This window comes from Microchirus variegatus (genome assembly GCF_963457635.1).
Source record: "Microchirus variegatus genome assembly, chromosome: 6".
Classification (NCBI taxonomy): Eukaryota; Metazoa; Chordata; class Actinopteri; order Pleuronectiformes; family Soleidae; genus Microchirus; species Microchirus variegatus.
The window spans coordinates 27,634,772-27,653,365 of NC_139807.1; the positions used below are offsets into that span (position 1 = coordinate 27,634,772).

An 18,594-nucleotide genomic window follows, 5' to 3' on the forward strand; every position below is an offset into this window, starting at 1 on the left:
GTTTCCCTTTTGGCTGCTCTTGTCCTCCGCCTCTCCGTAATGTGTTTCAGGTGTGGATCATAATCACGGGGTGGAGCCACCGTCTATAAGAGCAGGTCTCACTGCAGTGTTCGGGCTCTCTCCACACCAACTGAAGCGCCCGCCGTTTTGCGCTCTTTTTGTTATGTTTTCGCTTTCTCGATTTGAGTTAAATTTCCCTGTTTTTGTAAATAATTTCCCTTAGACACGTGCTCCTTTTGACTTTGGTCATTATTGTGTTGCAGTCAGGGAATCTGGTTGTAAGCAGGCGTGGGGAGTAACGGACTGCATGTAACGGCGTTACGTAATTAGGATACAAGAAAAACAGTAACTGTATTCCGTTACAGTTACAGAAAAAAAAGTCGTAATCAGATTACAGATACGTCTGGAAAAAAATTTGGATTATTAGTTGGATTACAATTAAAAAGGGGGAACAACATCAATGTACAGTGCAAGCTATGCCTCCCAGCTGTGCACACACTGTCATCGTCCAAGGACTCCACATCGCATTAAAGAAACATTTAACGGTAAGCGAAACTGCAAACGTTAGCTAAAGCTAACATTAGTTAGCCTGCTAACATTAGTTAGCCTGCTAACCAGGCTCGGGCTGTCATTGTTATTGTTAGCACTACTGCTACTGCTACTACTGCTGCTGCTACTATTTTGGGTCTGTGGGTGGTGCTGCTGGTGACCGGGATGGTACGTGTTTTTTGGTAGTTTTGAAGTTTGAGCATGACGTTCAAATGTGAATACCGTAACATAATTTAGCTAAATGATCACATAAGTTTTTATGTAATTATTTCTGATGTGAACATGCTGTAGTGCGAAGGCTCGTTTTTTGTTTCGCTCTCGTTTGCCCTGTTAAAATGACATTGTTAATGCAAACTCAACACTTACTGTGTCTGTCTCACATAAAAAGTCCTCTAGCATAAATAGCTCAAAAGGCTTTTATTGTGAAACACTTGCACGGACTTCATCGTGGAAAACTCGTTGACTTGAGAGGGCCCCATAGGCACTTTAAATGTAGTTACTGCCACCTTGTGGGGCTTGTACGTTATTGCCTGAAACACCTGCAGTGACTGAAATGGGTCAGTAACACTTCAAGGTATTAAAATAGCATGATTATATTAGGAAATTGTATGGGTAATTTTGGGCAACATATAAGTGACACGCATTCTATAGGTGGGGGTGTTTACAACTGCTATTACTAGAAATAGTAGTTACAATGACAGTAATAATTGTTAACCATTATTATTCTTGAATACAGCTGAATTGTTAGTAGTTAGTGGGATAGATAGTTTTAGTTGGATATTTCTTCTTTCTTTGTCTTTATTTGCATTTGTATTGCGGTAATCCAGAAGTAACTTAAATTAATCATATTACATTACTTTTATATTGTGGTACTTAGATTACATTACTGACTACATTTTTTAACAGTAACTGTATCGGACTACATTTTTAAAGTAACCCTCCCAACCCTGGTTGTAACATCATGAGTCCCAAGACCCAGGGATCAGGAATGTAATACTGCAACTTTGGTCCGACTTATTTCTCCCTTTACCTATAAAACTTTTATATAGAGAGTTCACACAGTACTGATTAAGTCAATCAGCCTCTGTTTGTAGCGCTCTGGTTTCGAGACCTGGTGAGAACAAGGGCCTTTTTGCTTGGAGTTTGCGTGTTCTCCCCCGTGTGTGTGCGTAACTTTTCTCCGGCTTTTCTGGTTTCCTCCCACAGTCCAAAAACATGCAATATGGGGTTTTAGGTAAATCGGGCACTCACACTAAATTGAACTTGGGTCTGAGACTGAATGGTTTTTTATCTCTACATGTGTCCCTGTGTTCTGTATCGCAGTGTTTTGATTCTTGTGTCGCCCGTGCACTGAAAATCCCTGCATTGCACGGAGGATGTTATTCATTTTTCGTCAAGCCCGTCATAGGCAAAGGTACAACGGCAAGAACATTGTGCTAGTTGTGCAAAGTTTGTTGACTGTAACTGGTTGGAGGCTGAAAATGTCCTAAGGGCCCTTTGTGAGTCTGAAGTAGATTCTACTGTCAAAGAATGGTGGACATTAAGGAATGTGACAGGCGAAAATTCTCTGACAAATGTTTATCAGAGGCGTGTGGGCGAGACCATGCACCTATGGGCATACGACATGTTGAGATGTGACAGTGTTTTGGTTATTGCTCAGTATTCCCAAAGAGGAGTTGTTGGGCAGACATTTATCTTTATATTGTGGTACACAGAATAAGTGTAGAGACAACATTCTGATATCTGAATGCAGTGTGAGTCGGCGCTTCACCATCTCATGGCATCCTAATGACAATTCACTGTATTAGCAGCTTGAATTAATGTGTTTTTCCTTTATCCAGGTAAAAATATCCAGATGCTTATAATGTCTCTTCTTGTGTAAAATTTGAGTTAAAGGCTGAAATCATCAATCCATCCTGCTGACATAACACACTGAGTGAAAACCTGTTGTACTCTGTTGTTCTGAAGTTCCATCTGTGTTTCCTGGAGTACATTTCAGATAAATCTACCACCAACACCACCACGTATTAACATTTAAATGCTTCTGAAAGTGATGATGCAACAACACACTCACTGCTGCCAAATTGGAAGGTTGCGAGAACATAGCAGGTGAACTATTCAGTCTTGTTACCTTAATTGCAAAACATATTTTGAAATCAGTTATCTTATCAGACAGGTGAATAAACTGCGCACATTCTATTATGTATATATATATATATCAGCCAGCCTTGAGGTGATTATGTATTTATGACAAGAAACAATGTATTCTCTGCTACTGGCACAGACACAAGACAACCCTTAGTAAATTGCTGTGGGAATAATACACAACTCCTTATATGGACATCCTGGGGTGCGTGTTTCAGGCTTCAGGCTTTTCAAAATGCATTTTGTCTTCTTCTTATGTGTTGTTGAGTCAAAGTTATGATTAAATTTTATATCGCATTTTTGAATATAAAGCATAGTGACAATTGCGCTCAAGTCACAAAATAGACAGGTTTTTTTGGGGGGGGGGAGGGTTTCATAAAAACGAGCCAAGTGAACTGTTTATATATTTGGTTAAAATGAAAAACAAATTTCATCAGATTGTCTCGGATGTGCTGGGAAAAAAAAGGATATAAGACACTCTATATTGCTCATTCACAGTCTCTGTATACACTTATACACTGTACGTTTTATCATAGTTATAGGGAAAACACCTAAATGTTCTGTGTTCTAAAGGTAAAACAGATTTGTACATTTAATATAATGTTAAAAGTGAGCAGAGAGAGAGAAATACAAATCTAATGTGCATAAAAGTAGGGAGCCTGCAAGACGGGGCAGATTGGAAAAAAACAAACTGTAAAGGAATCTGGTAGATAAGGCAGATTAAAGGTCCAGTGTGTAAGACTTGGGTGCAATTATTTCCCTTTAGGTAGAATATTGAGTGTACAGTCACCTGCATGTATTGTGTGTAGGTTCTCTCTGGAATGGAAGGGTGAGGCAACTTCACCAATAGATGCTGCTAAATCTTACATACTGTACCTTTAAGTTGGGTTCACCGTTTCACTTTTCAGATTGAAAAAGGTATGTATAAATGAAAAAGAGAAATAGAGGAATAAAAAAAAGGTAGACAGAGGCTCAGAGAGAGAGAGAGAAGGGGATGAGGAATTTATCATTTATCAACATTGTTTAGCCAGCACGCACGCCGCTACATTTCTTGGCAGACAGCTGAATGAACTGCATTGTTGAGAGGCAGTAATTGAAAGAAACAGAGCTGAGGAATGGGAGGCTCCGGAATAAGTTTTCATCCGTCAAGATGGAAACAAATTTGGTGAAGGATTCACGAGAGGAAGGGAAAAATAGAAGCTTGTAATTGCATGACTTCTGGCCCTGTGATGTAATCTCTTCCTGACACGTGCACAGCTCTTATTGATACACGCAGGAAACACGAGCAAGGGGACATTTTCTTTGTCTGTATGTGTACTCCACTCTATTTAATGCCTGTTTGAGTCTTAGAGCCAATTCCAATTCCTATCTTAACCCTCAAGCTCAACCCTTAATCTTAACTGGCCCTCAAAACCAAGTGTTGAGGGTTATTTTGTCACTTAGAAATGGGACACCCCTTAAATGCAGATACGTCTTCAGACTGCAGGGGGCAGAATAACGCGAAAGCTGCGTCCAGTCTGTCAACTCCAAAAAAGAAGAAGAAGAAGAACACATTTACGTCAGGATTATTTCATACGATCCGTTTGTCAGTCAAGTTATTAGGTTGTCAGTTAGTTATAAGATGATACTCATACAAATACCACAACCACGGACATATTCAGCTGACAGTTACCACACACCACGACTTATTGAAAAGTAAACAATAGCAAACCATCGCTTGTCCGCACCGGCCGGCTATTGACAAAAGATCGTAAAATAAAAATAAATGTTAAGCAACAATGACGTAAGTAATCCATAATATGGGCCTAAACTAAGATAATACAATGGTTTTCATCATTTTTATATCTCTATTAACAAAGAAAATACTTCATTTGTAGCGTACTTGCTTCGCTGCTTTCGATGCCATCTTTGTTATGTGAAAACACGCAATGCATTCTGGGTAGCCCTTGCTCCCAAGGGTGGTCTCGGAAAATCTCAATATTGAGGGCGATACAGCCCTTAAATTTGCCCCTCAACTTAATTTTTCTGAGAATCGGGACAGCACCTGCACTAGAGGGAGCGCACATTTTTGAGATTGAGGGTTAAGATTGAGGGTTAAGCAAGGAATTGGAATTCACCCTTAGTGACGACAAATGACATCCATGAATGGGGAAAGGGCAGGAACACAAGACGGAAGGCACATTAAATCTTGCTGCCGATTAAATCTTTATAGTCCACCAAAACACGGGGTGAGGGGGAGTTTTTTCGCATGTGTTGCAACATTAAAGTCAACTTTAAGTCGCAGAAGCAGCAGCTGATGCACTGACACTAACGTGGGTCTCTCTGTGCGTCTCTGTCTTCTCTGTCTCTGTCTTTCTCTCTCCCTCAGGCTCAGTGTCTCTCAGTGTGTTCCTGGTGTCTGTTGCATTTGTAGTGTGTGCCGTGTGGCTGGTTGCTCTCTGTGGCGTCTGCACCTGGTGTCAGCGCAAACTGGTAAGTTACTGTGTTTATTTTTCACACAAATACACACTCGCACACACACACACTCAAAATCATATCAGCCATGCTGGTGCATGTCAAAGTGGTTTTAGGCAGCGCGGGGCAGACATTTTAAACACAGCTGCTCCAAATAAAGAGGTGAATACATTGACAAAGCGGTAACAGCGGCAGATGGAAATGATGCAGCTCTTCTGAATGGGATGTAAAAAAAAAAATAATTAACCGGATAAATAATAGTTACATCACACTGTATTATTCAGAAACATGAAAAACAACTACAATAGACTTTAAAAACCTGCATCGTCGGTTTCCCTCTGATCACATGGTGACCTTGCGATTTAACACTGCTGCTCAGACAGCGGTGCTGGTGCTGTTGTTGTTTTTGTTGACTGATGTTTTTCTGTTGGCTTTCACTGGCAAGTGCTGGGGCCACAGAGAGCAAGTATGTTTGGCCATGACCGTAAACACGATCAGTAAACCGTGCAACTCTGTAAACATGGCTTTGTTGCATCATGGCTTCCTGCCTCCAGCCTCCGCTGCCATGCTCATGATTCATATGCAAATAAGCATCATTCAGAAGCTAATGGCTCCAACCCGGAGCAACTGTTGTCCCTGCTATATATTATTGTGATCTGGTGGCACGGCCTAAACTCCGTCCTGCTGTCCTCCCTCGCTGCTCTCTCATCGCTCACCTGTGTCTGTTTCAGTAAGTGAACACAGCAGTTAGTAAAGTACACAATCTGAGTATTAAATGGGATGTTCAGAGGAAAAAAAAAAAAATGAAATATGTTGTACAAAAAAGCCTGAACTCTTAAAGCGGACCTAGAGTGGTCCTGTTGCACATATATGTTAGTTATGGAGGTCTACTTACATACATTAACTTGTTTTTATGGTCAAAAACCTCCTAGTTGCTGTAAACGAGCCGAAAGAAATCCTCTTTTCTGACGCTGTTTCCCAGCCGTGAGATTTGAGACTCAACTCTCTTGCCCAGAAGACAGAGTCTTGTGATTGGCCAATACTATTCAGCACACCCGCTCTCAGAAGCGCAGCGCCCCCCTCTGGAACGGTGGATGCACTGCTCCTCATTATCAAAACATAGTTTTAACAGTGTTTAAAAATAGCTTCTTCACGACTCCCCGCCACAGTCCCTTTTATGACTTTGACCCGGAGTCAGACCCAGAGTCAGAAGACACTGTCGCTCGTGAAACACCTCCACAACGGACGTTATTCTTCTTCTGCGGTTCAATGTATGCAACCGGATGTGCCCGGACTAGTGCCCGGAGCAGAACGATCTGCTGCTCCGGAGAACCGGTGTTTGCGTAACCGGACCGGGTTTTTTCAGAGATCTCGCTGAGCCCGAGTTTACAATAAAACACAGCAGTGGCTGAAATGTTTGTTTAGAACCTTCAGGGCTTCTTAAACAAGGTAATGACGCAGATACACACTAAAAAACAGCGTTAATTGGAACTTTCGGTCTAGGTCCGCTTTAACCCATTTAATCTGTGTCCATCCTTAATGCCTCCTTCTTTCTATTTTGTCACTTTCCTTTTCCCTTTTACTGGTTTGGTTTGGACTTGCCCCAGTGTCATATTATCTCTGTGTCACTGAGAGGATATCACAGATATTTCCAGGATTGCTTCTCTCTCTCTGTTCTCTCTCTTCTCTCATCTCTCTCTGCTTCATTGTCCTCATCTCTTTTCTATCTTGCATTTTTATTATCTCATGTTTATATTGTGTGTCTCAGATAAATAAACAATTACTGGGGGAAAAAAATCTGACAACGAAGGTCACTAATAATAGCGATGTAACTATAGTGATTTTCATCACACTGATCCGCTGATTGTGTTTCTCTGTGAATCATGTTTTGGCTGTAAAATGTCAGGAAAAAAAAAAGTGACAAATATCATCACACTTTCCCAAAAACATCAGGTGACATTTATGTGTTGCTTGTTTTGTCTTTGTTTAACAATCTAAAACTATCAGTTCATAAGGGACAAATAAAAGTGGCAAATTGTTACCTTTGAGAGGCAAATATTGAGCGTTGTTCTTTTAAGAAATAATAATTTATTAAAACAGGTATCAATTCATTTTAAGCCAATAAACAGCTTGTAGAGTTGTTGTGGTTACTTAACCACACTTCATCTGTGTTTCAAAATTGAAGATATTAGATATTCCTCTTTGTCATTTACCAACAGGGAGTTACATGATCGACTGTTTTATTCTTTTATTTTTTAGGACAGAGACATAACATCAGATAAAGAGAGAGCGGTCATACTTTGGCCAAGACTTAAAATGTCCAGAAAATGTCCAGTGATTGTTAAAGGAAGTGAAGAAGTTTCTGTTTTTCTTATCACCCACTCAACCCAATTTAAAAAAAGAAATGTTTTTTGTCCAGGCTAAGACTGAAGAAGATATATAGCAAATACCATTAAGTTACAGTGGTATTTTTCATGATTTTCCTTTAATCATTGGTTGTTCGGATAAGAAATTTCAGTTAAATATATCATATAGGAGACAAACACAGTGATATTTGAGAAGTGAAATAAAGTTTATATGATTAACAGAAAGAGTGCAAGAATTATTTAAACAAAATTAGGCATGTGCATAAAATATCATAAATCATTTTATTGATTTCAATACCTTTAGCACTAATTATTGGAACTCAAAATAGCTTTGGTAACCTCAGTGACCCTTGACCTCCATCTTTCAAAAAGACAACAACCCTAAACGCTGCTCCAAATCTACTAAGGCATTAAAGGGACACTGTGTAGTATTTATGGGTTTATATGACTCAAAATCCACTTTTTTATACATATTATGCGCTCCTGCATTGTCTAGTCGCTGTATAATATTTTTTGTTTCATTTTCGTAGTGTTTCAAAAAGTCATGTAAAATAACATGGTCGCGGGCCGCGGTTGCATTGCCACTGTTAGCAGCGAGACGCCATGTTTCTACCGGAGCCTGTAAGGACAAACGCGAGAGAACAAATCAAGCGTCTCTTTACTTGTAGCGGAAGTCCCGCCTCCTCTCTCTCCACTTCGTCTGCTACGGCCGCGGTAGCTCGCCCTCTCCCTCGCCTCACGAACCTCATCTGCTGACACGGAGAAAGACGACGAGGACGACATTTGACCGGCTGAGGATACCGTAGCGCTCAGGGAAGGGAGGGGGTGAGCAGAGGAGCAGTTCTTTGTCAATTTCAGCCTCTCCTCTAGATGGCACTATAAACTACTTACTTCACCTTTAAAATAATTTTTTTTTTAAAAAGACTCGTAGGAAAGCATTTTCCTCACGACGGATGAAGCTGTCCAAACCTGCTCTCATTCAAATTATTCTTTCTATGGTAGTGGAAGGCGGGTGGAGGGGGGAGTGAGGTAAAACAGACGAGAAGAAGATGCTGTTAATCATTCAGGTGTGTGACAAACAGCAGGATTTGGAGCGGAAGCTCGAGAGGAAAGCAGGGTGTAACCCCTCCCGCTCGACTCATATCTGCAACTTCCTCTGCCAAAACTGCCACCGTTACTATTCTGCATTCAATTTTAAACTCTTTTTCTTTACACCCCCCCTCTACTCTGTAATCACAGTGCAATGCTCCTGTTCCTCCTCATCCTCTTGCTCCTTCGTTCTGTTTCACATCCTCCCACACTCTCTCTCTCTCTCGCTCTCTCTCAATGTTGTACCTTCTCCACCCTCTCCATCTTTCTGTTTAATGATAGATGAGCTGCACTTGATAACATCCTCATGACTGCTGAAAACACATCCCTCTTTAAATCTCACATTCTAATATATTCCCCCTGTCCTGTGTGTGTGTGTGTGTCTGTGTGTAGTTTACAGTATATTTGTGTGTGTGTGTGTTAACAGAGGCAGTGGCTTAACACATTGAGCATCAGGACAGACCCAGAGCTGTTCTCTGTGCTGCTGAAAATGATTGTGCAGAGCTGGACACATGAGATATGAGAGGATAAATAATAGAGCAGGTTGTGGACGCATTAGTTGGATAAAAAAGAAACAAAAGTGTCATGACCGTCTGTGACTGAAAAGCTGTATTAAGACACTGTTCAGACTGGGCAGTAACATCTGTCTCGAGTGATCCAATCACAAGTGGAGAGCACTAAGTACAGGTGTGTGAACCCAGTGTGCTGAATGTGTCGATCACAAAAACACATTCAGAAGTGGCTCTCGAAAGCATGCAGTGACATGAATGAACATGCGGTTCGACTTCTCTCGAGTTCTCTTCACTGTTCAATGCCACAATTTTAACGACAAAGGCGCCATTAATTCTTCTAATTTTGATTATTCTATTCTACGTTTTTCAAGTTCCAGAGAAGTGGATCGATTGCACGGAGGAGCCGGTTTATTACGCCACTTAATGAGCACTTACGATGCGGCCCTGATGTCGTCGCTCTACAGAGAGCTCAACACCCATTTACTCATGAAGTCGTATTGATTTGCGATGGCAGCACAACAGGTTAAATACGTGTGGGGCACCGCATAAGAGGTCAATCGTCTTCAAGAACGACAAGTTGCCTTCTGTTGTGACCAGGTTTATATGAAAGAGGAGAGTTTAATCAAAATACTGGATACTACTACTAGATTCCCTCTTCCTTACACCCAAGAAACACCCCAAAAAACACATTAAATGAAACGTTTTAAAGGGTTTATTTAACGTCTGCTGGCAGCCAATCAGCTCCCAAGAGCCACCAAAACACTCACAGGCAGTCGTCATGAACAACTGCAACCATTATTACTCATATTCACACATGCAGAGAGAGCGGGGGAGACACGTGGTCTTTTTAGATGTTTCTAAATGTGACCAATTAACAGGTGGTAGATCTAGAAACTACAGCTCTGTTTAGACCTGTATTAACATCCATTTCTGGTGATATGATCATATATAAATGCAATTATGTCAGTTTTAGACTTTGTCCTTGATGCATCTTGAGTGATCATGCACCGACTTCCCTTCTCTGTATGCAAATAAACATGTATTACTTCTGTTCCCAAAGACCAAATATGTTCCATAGTGCACTACATATGTGTGTGCACGCGCTTGTGTGTGTTTGTGTGTGTGCGTGTGTGGGGAGTGAAAGAGGTGGATCGAGTGAATGCAGTAAGGAAGGGTTGAGCGAATCAATGCGCCACACAAAATAATTCATTATTATTTACTCATTTGAAGTAGCAACAGAAAAGAAAATCAATACGTGGCTGCCAATGTTGATAATGTGGCAGGCACCACAAATAAATCAATGTACGAGAAACACTGAGAAGTGTTAAAACTACTTTCAGTTCATTATGTAAGTGGAGTGGATCTGATTAGGGGGCGGGGCTTCAGTGTGGCTAGTATAGTGTGAGATCTAAAAGGCATCCACACCTGTGTGTGTGACTGGATCGTTTAGGTCAGTGTTAATACGACTTCTGAAAGGATAGTGTGACAGGTGTGATGCTGCTCACTTTTATTAAAGCTGACCGAGACCGGAAGTTCCAATTAACGCTGTTTTTTTAAGCATGTATTTGCGTCATTACCTCATCTACAAAGCCCTGACGTTTCAAAACAAACAGTTCAGCCACTGCTGAGAACGCTGTGTTTTATTGTAATCTCGGGCTCAGCGAGATCTCTGAAAAAACCCGGTCCGGTTACGTAAACACCGGTTCTCGGGAGCAGCAGATCGTCCTGCTCCGGGCACTAGTCCGGGCACATCCGGTTGCGTACATTGAACCGCAGAAGAAGAATAACGTCCGTTGTGGAGGTGTTTCACGAGCAACAGTGTCTTCTGACTCTGGGTCAGACTCCGGGTCAAAGTCATAAAAGTTACTTCCGGGTATTGGCCAATCACAAGACAGTTGGGACGGCTCTACGCTGGCTGGCCAATCACAACACAGTCTGTCTTCTGGCTGTGAGATTTCAGTCTGAAACACCGCAGCTGAGGAGAGCATCAGTAAGGAGAGATTTATATTGGCTCAGTCACAGCAACTAGGAGGTTTTTGACCATAAAACAAGTTAATGTATGCAAGTAGACCTCCATAACTAACATATATGTGCAACTGGACCACTCTATGTGAGCTTTAAAGGTACAGTGTGTGAAATGTAGCAACATTCATTGGTGAAGTTCCACGTTGCAGCTGAATATCCACACTTCCCTTCCAAGAGTGTTGAACCTACACTACTGACAAAAAGTTAGGGATGTTTGGCTTTTGGGTTCAATTTCAGAATGCAACTAAAAGGCCACAATAACTGAAGTTAACCTTCTCTAAACGTTTGAATGCACATGTCCAATTGTTCAATGTTTCAGTACTTATTGAATAACATGCTGTTCTCTTACAAGGTGATTAACTGCAACTGTCTGATGAAGTGGTTCAATTGTTATTGAAGAGTTGAAAGTTCTGGTTCAATGACGATTTGTATTCAAACAGTCGTCTTCATCATGATGTTCAAATGCTGACATCATGAGACCAAGACAACCCTTTAAAAATGATCAAACATCACATTGAGATGTTTTGTTGTGGTATTGCCACCACTGTTGTTAGTTCTTGTTTGAGATAAAGATGACCATCCTCGATTCCATTCATCGTTTGTGATGCACCGTAGCACTGTATGAACTTTTCATAGGGATATTCTTGATGCTAACTGTAGCCTTCAGTTAGCATCAAAACTTAAAAGATCTTAAGTTTGTCCATTGTGGGCTTCTATAAAATAAACATGGTGGTCAGCTGACCCTGCTCCTGATATTTAAATATAAAAGGCTCATTGTGGAATCATGAAAAACAACAAAAGTATCATAATTTTACCTGAAATTTCACCTAAAGTTTACACATTAGTCCTTTAATATCAAGAGGAATACATGTTCTGTTCATACTGGCCTTTCCAGTGACTTTAAAACAGTGACAATACATGAAGATGACTCTAATGCTACATCCACACTTCTGAGTTTTATTTAAATACACAGAATTTCACACCCACAGTATCTTCTTCATTACAGCCCTGACAGTCTAGACGTCTCCAAAAAACTGCTGGTTCTTTTTTGTCTGAAAATCATGGACTGGCAGAAAATCCTGATGCAGTTTGATTTGTTCTTGTGGATGTGGATCATCTGGGCACTGATTTCTGGTCTCAGATAAAAACATGTAACTGCCTGCATGTTTGACTATTTTGGCAGTGCTATTGTTAAATCATACAAAGTGAAACAGTCATACGCTGTAGATTTGACGACACTTTAAACTTTTTTTATTTTACCCGATGCAGCTGCTTAACCTGCTGAACGGAACAGAACATTACACTCTGACAATATTGTTGTTAAAGTGCCATTTTCAAGTTCATAAATTTAATTTTCTGTCTTGCTCCAATGGATGTACAAATATGTTTAAAAGGGAATTAATGGGCCCCATGCCATCAGGACACACGGCAATGTTAGAGCTGTGTATCATCAGCGTAGCTGTGAAAATTGATGCCGTGCCCCATGATGACGTCCCCCAAGGGGGAGCATATATAAACTAAAAGGTATTGGACCTAAAATTGACCCTTGGGGCACTCCACACTTAAGTTCATGTGTCCCTGAGGTACATGTATCCATACTTACTAGAAAGTGTCAATCTGTGAGGTAGGAATAAAACCGGTTAAGAACAGTACCAGAGAGGCCCACCAGGTTTCTGAGTCTATTTGACAAGATGTGGTGATCTACTGTGTCAAAAGCAGCGCTTAGATCCAGTAGCACCAGGACTGACAGTTTCTGAGAGTCCATGTTACACCTGAGATCATTAACAATCTTTACGAGGGACTGTCTCGGTACCGTGGTTCGTCCTAAAACCACGTTTGACACTGTTATAAAATATTGTTGCCGTTTCAAAAAACCTTTAATTGGATGAAAATCAGCTTTTGTAAAACTTTATTAAAAATGTATACTTCTGCGTAAAGTGCTCTGCGTAGGTTACGCAGAGACTCTGCGTCGACGCTGAGTCTGTCGTAGAGCCTCTGCGTCGTCTCCGACTGCACAAAATATTTTTTAAGTGTCCGTCACTCCGTCAAGGGACAACGGAGACGGCAAGAGCTGCGATTGGTCCTCAGGACAGGCCGAGATAACGCTGCTCTGTGCCGGCTCACAGTGCGCACCGAGCGTCCACAGAGGCGGAGCTGATCACCGCCGACAACATCGCTGCCAAACTATAAATACGTTATATCTTAACACACACAGCACATGTTTAGACTCTAAATGGCTAATTTCTTGCCTCAAATTATCTTAAAACTGCGTTCCGTGACACAGAAAAATGAGAAACGGCCACTGTTTCAACAACAACAGTCTTTCTCTCTTGGACGCCATTGCTCACTGTAGCCAGAAGCACAACAACCTTGCGCAGTGACCCCTACTGATCGGGCGGGAAATTGCAGCGCGTATCCGTCACCACGACGCAGAAGTATGAAGGCTCGAGTGGTCTCCATGGTCAGATAACGCATTACGCAGTCGGAGAAGTATAATGTGGCCTTAAGTTGGATACAGGTCAGTAGTTGGTGAAAATGTCATGATCCAAATTGCTCTTCTTCAGAAGGGGCCTCACCACTGCCGTTTTAAAGGTAGCGCGGAAAGACACCCGTCTGGAGAGAGCAATTCATAAAATTGTTTTAAAAGTGATGTGGGAATTGGGTCTAAAAGGAAGGTTGTTGGGTTAACTCGGGAGAAAACTCTACCGAATGTTTCTGCATCAACCAGGACAGGAAAATGCTCCATTGTCTCCACAGATAAAAGCGATGGTTCAGGTCTGTTAAAAGCAACATTTTTTTTTGTTCTAAAAGAGTAGATCTAATGCCACCGATTTTACTCTGGACTTTGGTGCAGGGAGTGAACGGTTTGCAAAGCGACACAAACTTTAGTTTAGAGCTGAAACGATGAATCGATGATTAATCGATGAATCGATTATTAATCGATTACCAAATTAATCGGCAACTATTTTGATAATCGATAATCGGTTTCAAGCTTTTTTCATTATTAAAACAAGATTTCTGATTGTTTTATCTTCTTAAATGTGAATATTTTCTTTGTTTCTTTGCTCCACATAACAAAGAAATCATTAAAACTGAGTCATTTTGGTTTGTGGACAAAACAAGACATTAGGGAACATCGTCATTTCCAGGTTTGACGAACACACTGATCAATGTTTTTTTAACATTTTCTGACATTTTATGGACCAACTGATTCATCGATTAATCGAGAAAATAATTGACAGATTTATTGATTACGAAAATAATCGTTAGTTGCAGCTCTACTTTAGTTTCAGCTTTATAAGAAGGCAATGTAAATGTGAGATAACACCACCTCCTTTAAGGAACATCTAATTTTATCCACTTGTGTCCTGGAATCATTCAGGAGAAGACATAATTACACATGTACTTCTTTTGTGTGTGAACGAGCTAAAGTGTGTGCAGCATCTGGGGCAGAATCATTGTAATATGTCACAGTTTGTGTGCAGAATCTGTGTGTTTTCGCATCTCATCGTGGTGAAGTGGTCCCTCGTCACCGTCTCAAAGCTGGCTCTGGTCCTGGCATCAAACCAATTTGTTGCCCTCTCTCCTCATTTATCATTATTTTTTACATGTTCAAGTCTGATGCTTTTCTAAAAGCCTCTTTAATGAGCACTTCAGCTACGAACTGTGCTGTGGTAAACCGTGATCGAGACACGGTTTTTAAGATGATTCTCTGTCTCTCTGTCTTTCTGCAGGGGAAGAGGAACAAGTCCTGGGTGGAGGCTGCGAGTTCTCCAGAATCTGTGCGAGGTCGAGGGGAAAATAAAGCCATCAAGTAGGTGTCAGGAAGGGTGTGGATGGTGGCATATGGTAATGATCCATGATGGGATGATAGAATCACATTTTTAACAGCCGTTTCTGATTAGAAAGCCAATCCAATGTTGCTCCCTACAGATTTGTCCATTCTGAAATGATTCTCTACAGCAGGGGTTCTCAAAGTTTTGATACCTGAGGGCCAATTTAGGAACCCAACATTGGACTGAGGGACGCCAAAGGAAAAAAACCCGAAATAAATCCCATTTGTAATAATTTTAATGACCAGATTGCAGTTCTACACTTTAGCGTTAAGTAATATAAGCGTTAATATAATGTAATTTAAGCATGAATTTAATGAAGCTTTATAATTTACCGGCTAATTACCCAGTATTTTGGCCATTGTTCTTACCTTCTAATTACAGGTTAATACCAAGTAACACATTTCTGTTACCATATATTTACTGGGTAAATAGCTAGTAATTGGGGGCTGTAGCTACCTGCTTATTACCAGCTTATAACCCAATAATACACTAAAATTCACCATATAGAAACCAGTTAAATACCCAGTATTTTTGTTAACACTTATTGGTCTGTATCCAGTAATGTCCAATAAACATTTAACAAGCTTAGTAGCTCCTGGATTAAAACTATCAACTGTAATTCACTGCGGGCCGCCAGAAATGTTTCTGCAGGCCGCCATTGGCCCCCGGGACGCACTTTGAGAACCAATGCTCTAGACGCTTTTGTATGCTCATATATTCTCTGTCTCCAGAAGTTACTTTTATATTCTGTTCTGTCAAAACATTGCAAAACCAGCTTTACCGTTTCAGACGCATTAAAAAGATGACATTATGATCAGTCTGGAAAGACGTTTGCAGAGGATTTTATTTCGTAAACACCCATTAACGTCTGTTTTTATCTGCTCATCTTGAGTGACAAATATTTCTGTTCTTTCTTTTATTTTGTATTTCTGTGTAAGGAAGGCAATAAATGACACCGCTAACCATTTTCAGTGTGTTTGTTAAATGCTGAATTTTCTACCTGTTTCAACCGCTCCTCCATGTCCTTGATGTTTGAACAAGTATTTCACATTATCAAGTTTTTGAACACGTCTTGCTTTATCGTATTTTACTTAATTTTGCAGTTCCGCAAACTGGACATCACTTTTAACAGATTAACAGATCACCTGCAACCTGGCTCCTACCATCCAGTGTCCACTCATGTGCCTTGCTTTATCATATATTTTCCTATAAATGGGAACAGAATATACAAAACTAATGTCGTGTTCTATTAAAAAAAGACCTGCAACTAGTGATTGAAAACATTAACCCTTCAAGAAAATGTGACTGATGTTGTAAATCAATATAGAAGTCGAAGCTCTTTTTGAAATGGAGATCTTTTTGCAACCAGACCTGGGCCTCAATTTCAAATGGAGGACGGGGGGTGAATTCCAATTCCTTGCTTAAACCTCGATCTTAACCCTTAATCTCAAAAATGTTCGCTCCCTCTAGTGCAAGTGCTGTCCCGATTCTCAGAAAAATTAAGTTGAGGGGTGAGTTTAAGGGCTGTATCGCCCTCAATATTGAGATTTTCTGAGACCACCCTTGGGAGCAAGGGCTACCCAGAATGCATTGTGTTTTTTCACATAAGAAAGATGGCGTCGAAAGCAGCGAAGCGAGTGCGATACAAATTAAGTATTTTCTTTGTTAATAGAGATATAAAAATGATGAAAACCATTGTATTATCTTAGTTTAAGCCGTGGTGTGTGGTAACTGTCAGCTGAATATGTCCGTGGTTGTGGTATTTGTATGAGTATCATCTTATAACTAACTGACAACCTAATAACTTGACTGACAAACGGACCGTAATATATAATCCTGACGTAAATGTGTTCTTCTTTTTTGGAGTTGACAGACTGGACGCAGCTTTCGCGTTATTCTGCCCCCTACAGTCTGAAGACGTATCTGCATTTGAGGGGTGTCCCATTTCTAAGTGACAAAATAACCCTCAACACTTGGTTTTGAGGGCCAGTTAAGATTAAGGGTTGAGCTTGAGGGTTAAGATAGGAATTGGAATTGGCCCTAAATCCATTTTTATATATATTCTATGAACAATAGTATTCCTTATCTAAGTTCAGGTGTCCACAGTTTCACACCGCAACTTTGTAGACGTTAACATTATCACATTGCCTCTATTTAAGTCTCTTTTGAGAGACTTATCTAACTTTGCTCTTTCACATGTTTTTGACTGCTTTATAACTATCTTTGGGTTATTTGCCTCTCTCTCTGCCTCTCTCTCTCTCCCTCTACTACAGTGATCTAGACAGAGACTTTTGGAATAACAATGACAGCAGCAACGTGCAACAGAGGTGGAGCTCCTACCCGCCCAAGGAGTTCCTCTTGAACATGTCTCCCTATGCCCCGTACGGAGACCCTCGCCTCACACCCAAGTGAGTCTCAGTCCTGGCTGGTAAGGGAACTCTCTGTCAGTGCAGGGCTGTAGTGAACACGGACTTGAGTGCACCTCGAAAAAAACCTCCCACAAATCTGCACTGACATAAAAACATTAGCATTAGAATGAATTATCAATTTGTGCATTTATAAGTATGTAAAATACGACACAAAAATATTTTGAATAAAGCCAAATGTCACATTTAAAGGTTCAGTGTGTAAAATTTAGGTGAAATATTTTTTTAATTGCAAGGAGTGGGCTTCCTCCCACAATCCAAAAACATGTAATATGAGGATTAGGTAATTTGGACACTCTAAATCATTGGTTCTCAAAGTGCGGCCCGGGGGCCAATGGCGGCCCGCAGAAACATTTCTGGCGGCCCTCAATGAATTACAGTTGATAGTTTTAATCCAGGAGCTACTAAGCTTGTTAAATGTTTATTGGACATTACTGGATACAGACCAATGAGTGTAAACAAAAATACTGGGTATTTACCTGGTTTCTATATGGTGAATTTTAGTGTATTATTGGGTTATAAGCTGGTAATAAGCAGGTAGCTACAGCCCCCAATTACTAGCTATTTACCCAGTAAATATATGGTAACAGAAATGTGTTACTTGGTATTAACCTGTAATTAGAAGGTAAGAACAATGGCCAAAATACTGGGTAATTACCCAGTAAATTATAAAGCGTTATTATATAAACGCTTAAATTACTTTATATTAACGCTTATATTACTTAACGCTAAACTGTAAAACTGCAATCTGGTCATTAAAATGATTACAAATGGGATTTATTTCTGGTTTTTTTCCCTTTGGTGGCCCTCAGTCCAATGTTGGGTTCCTAAATTGGCCCTCAGGTATCAAAACTTTGAGAACCCCTGCTCTAAATTGACCGTAGGTGTAGGGTGTGACTCCTATACCTATTTCCCAAAATCAACTGAGATTGGCACAGCACCCGCCTCTCTCTCCCTCATATGGAGGATAAAGCGGTTGGAAATGAACGCATGGATGGATGGAAAAGATAAAGTCATTATAATTACCTAAATTACCTCATTTCTGCAGAATTAGCCTTTTATCATCATATATCGGGAGCAGGGTCAGCTCTACTGAGGGCCCATCATTTAGGACCAACAGAAAGGGAGAGATATTCACCTGCTACATGCAACTTCACCTATAAATGTGGCTTAATTTTACACACTGTACCTT

General features: G+C 40.6%; 1 protein-coding gene across 1 annotated transcript in view; it reads left to right on the forward strand.

The window, feature by feature from the left end:
- Positions 1-18,594, forward strand: part of syt7b (synaptotagmin VIIb) — a gene marked incomplete at both ends in the record, with an annotated part of 135,453 nt that overhangs the window by 60,154 nt on the left and 56,705 nt on the right. Inside the window, 3 exons of the mRNA XM_083891540.1 lie at positions 5,063-5,166; positions 14,875-14,954; positions 17,250-17,384. Coding sequence (XP_083747666.1) covers positions 5,063-5,166; positions 14,875-14,954; positions 17,250-17,384 — 319 coding nt within the window. The remainder of the gene's footprint in view (positions 1-5,062; positions 5,167-14,874; positions 14,955-17,249; positions 17,385-18,594) is intronic.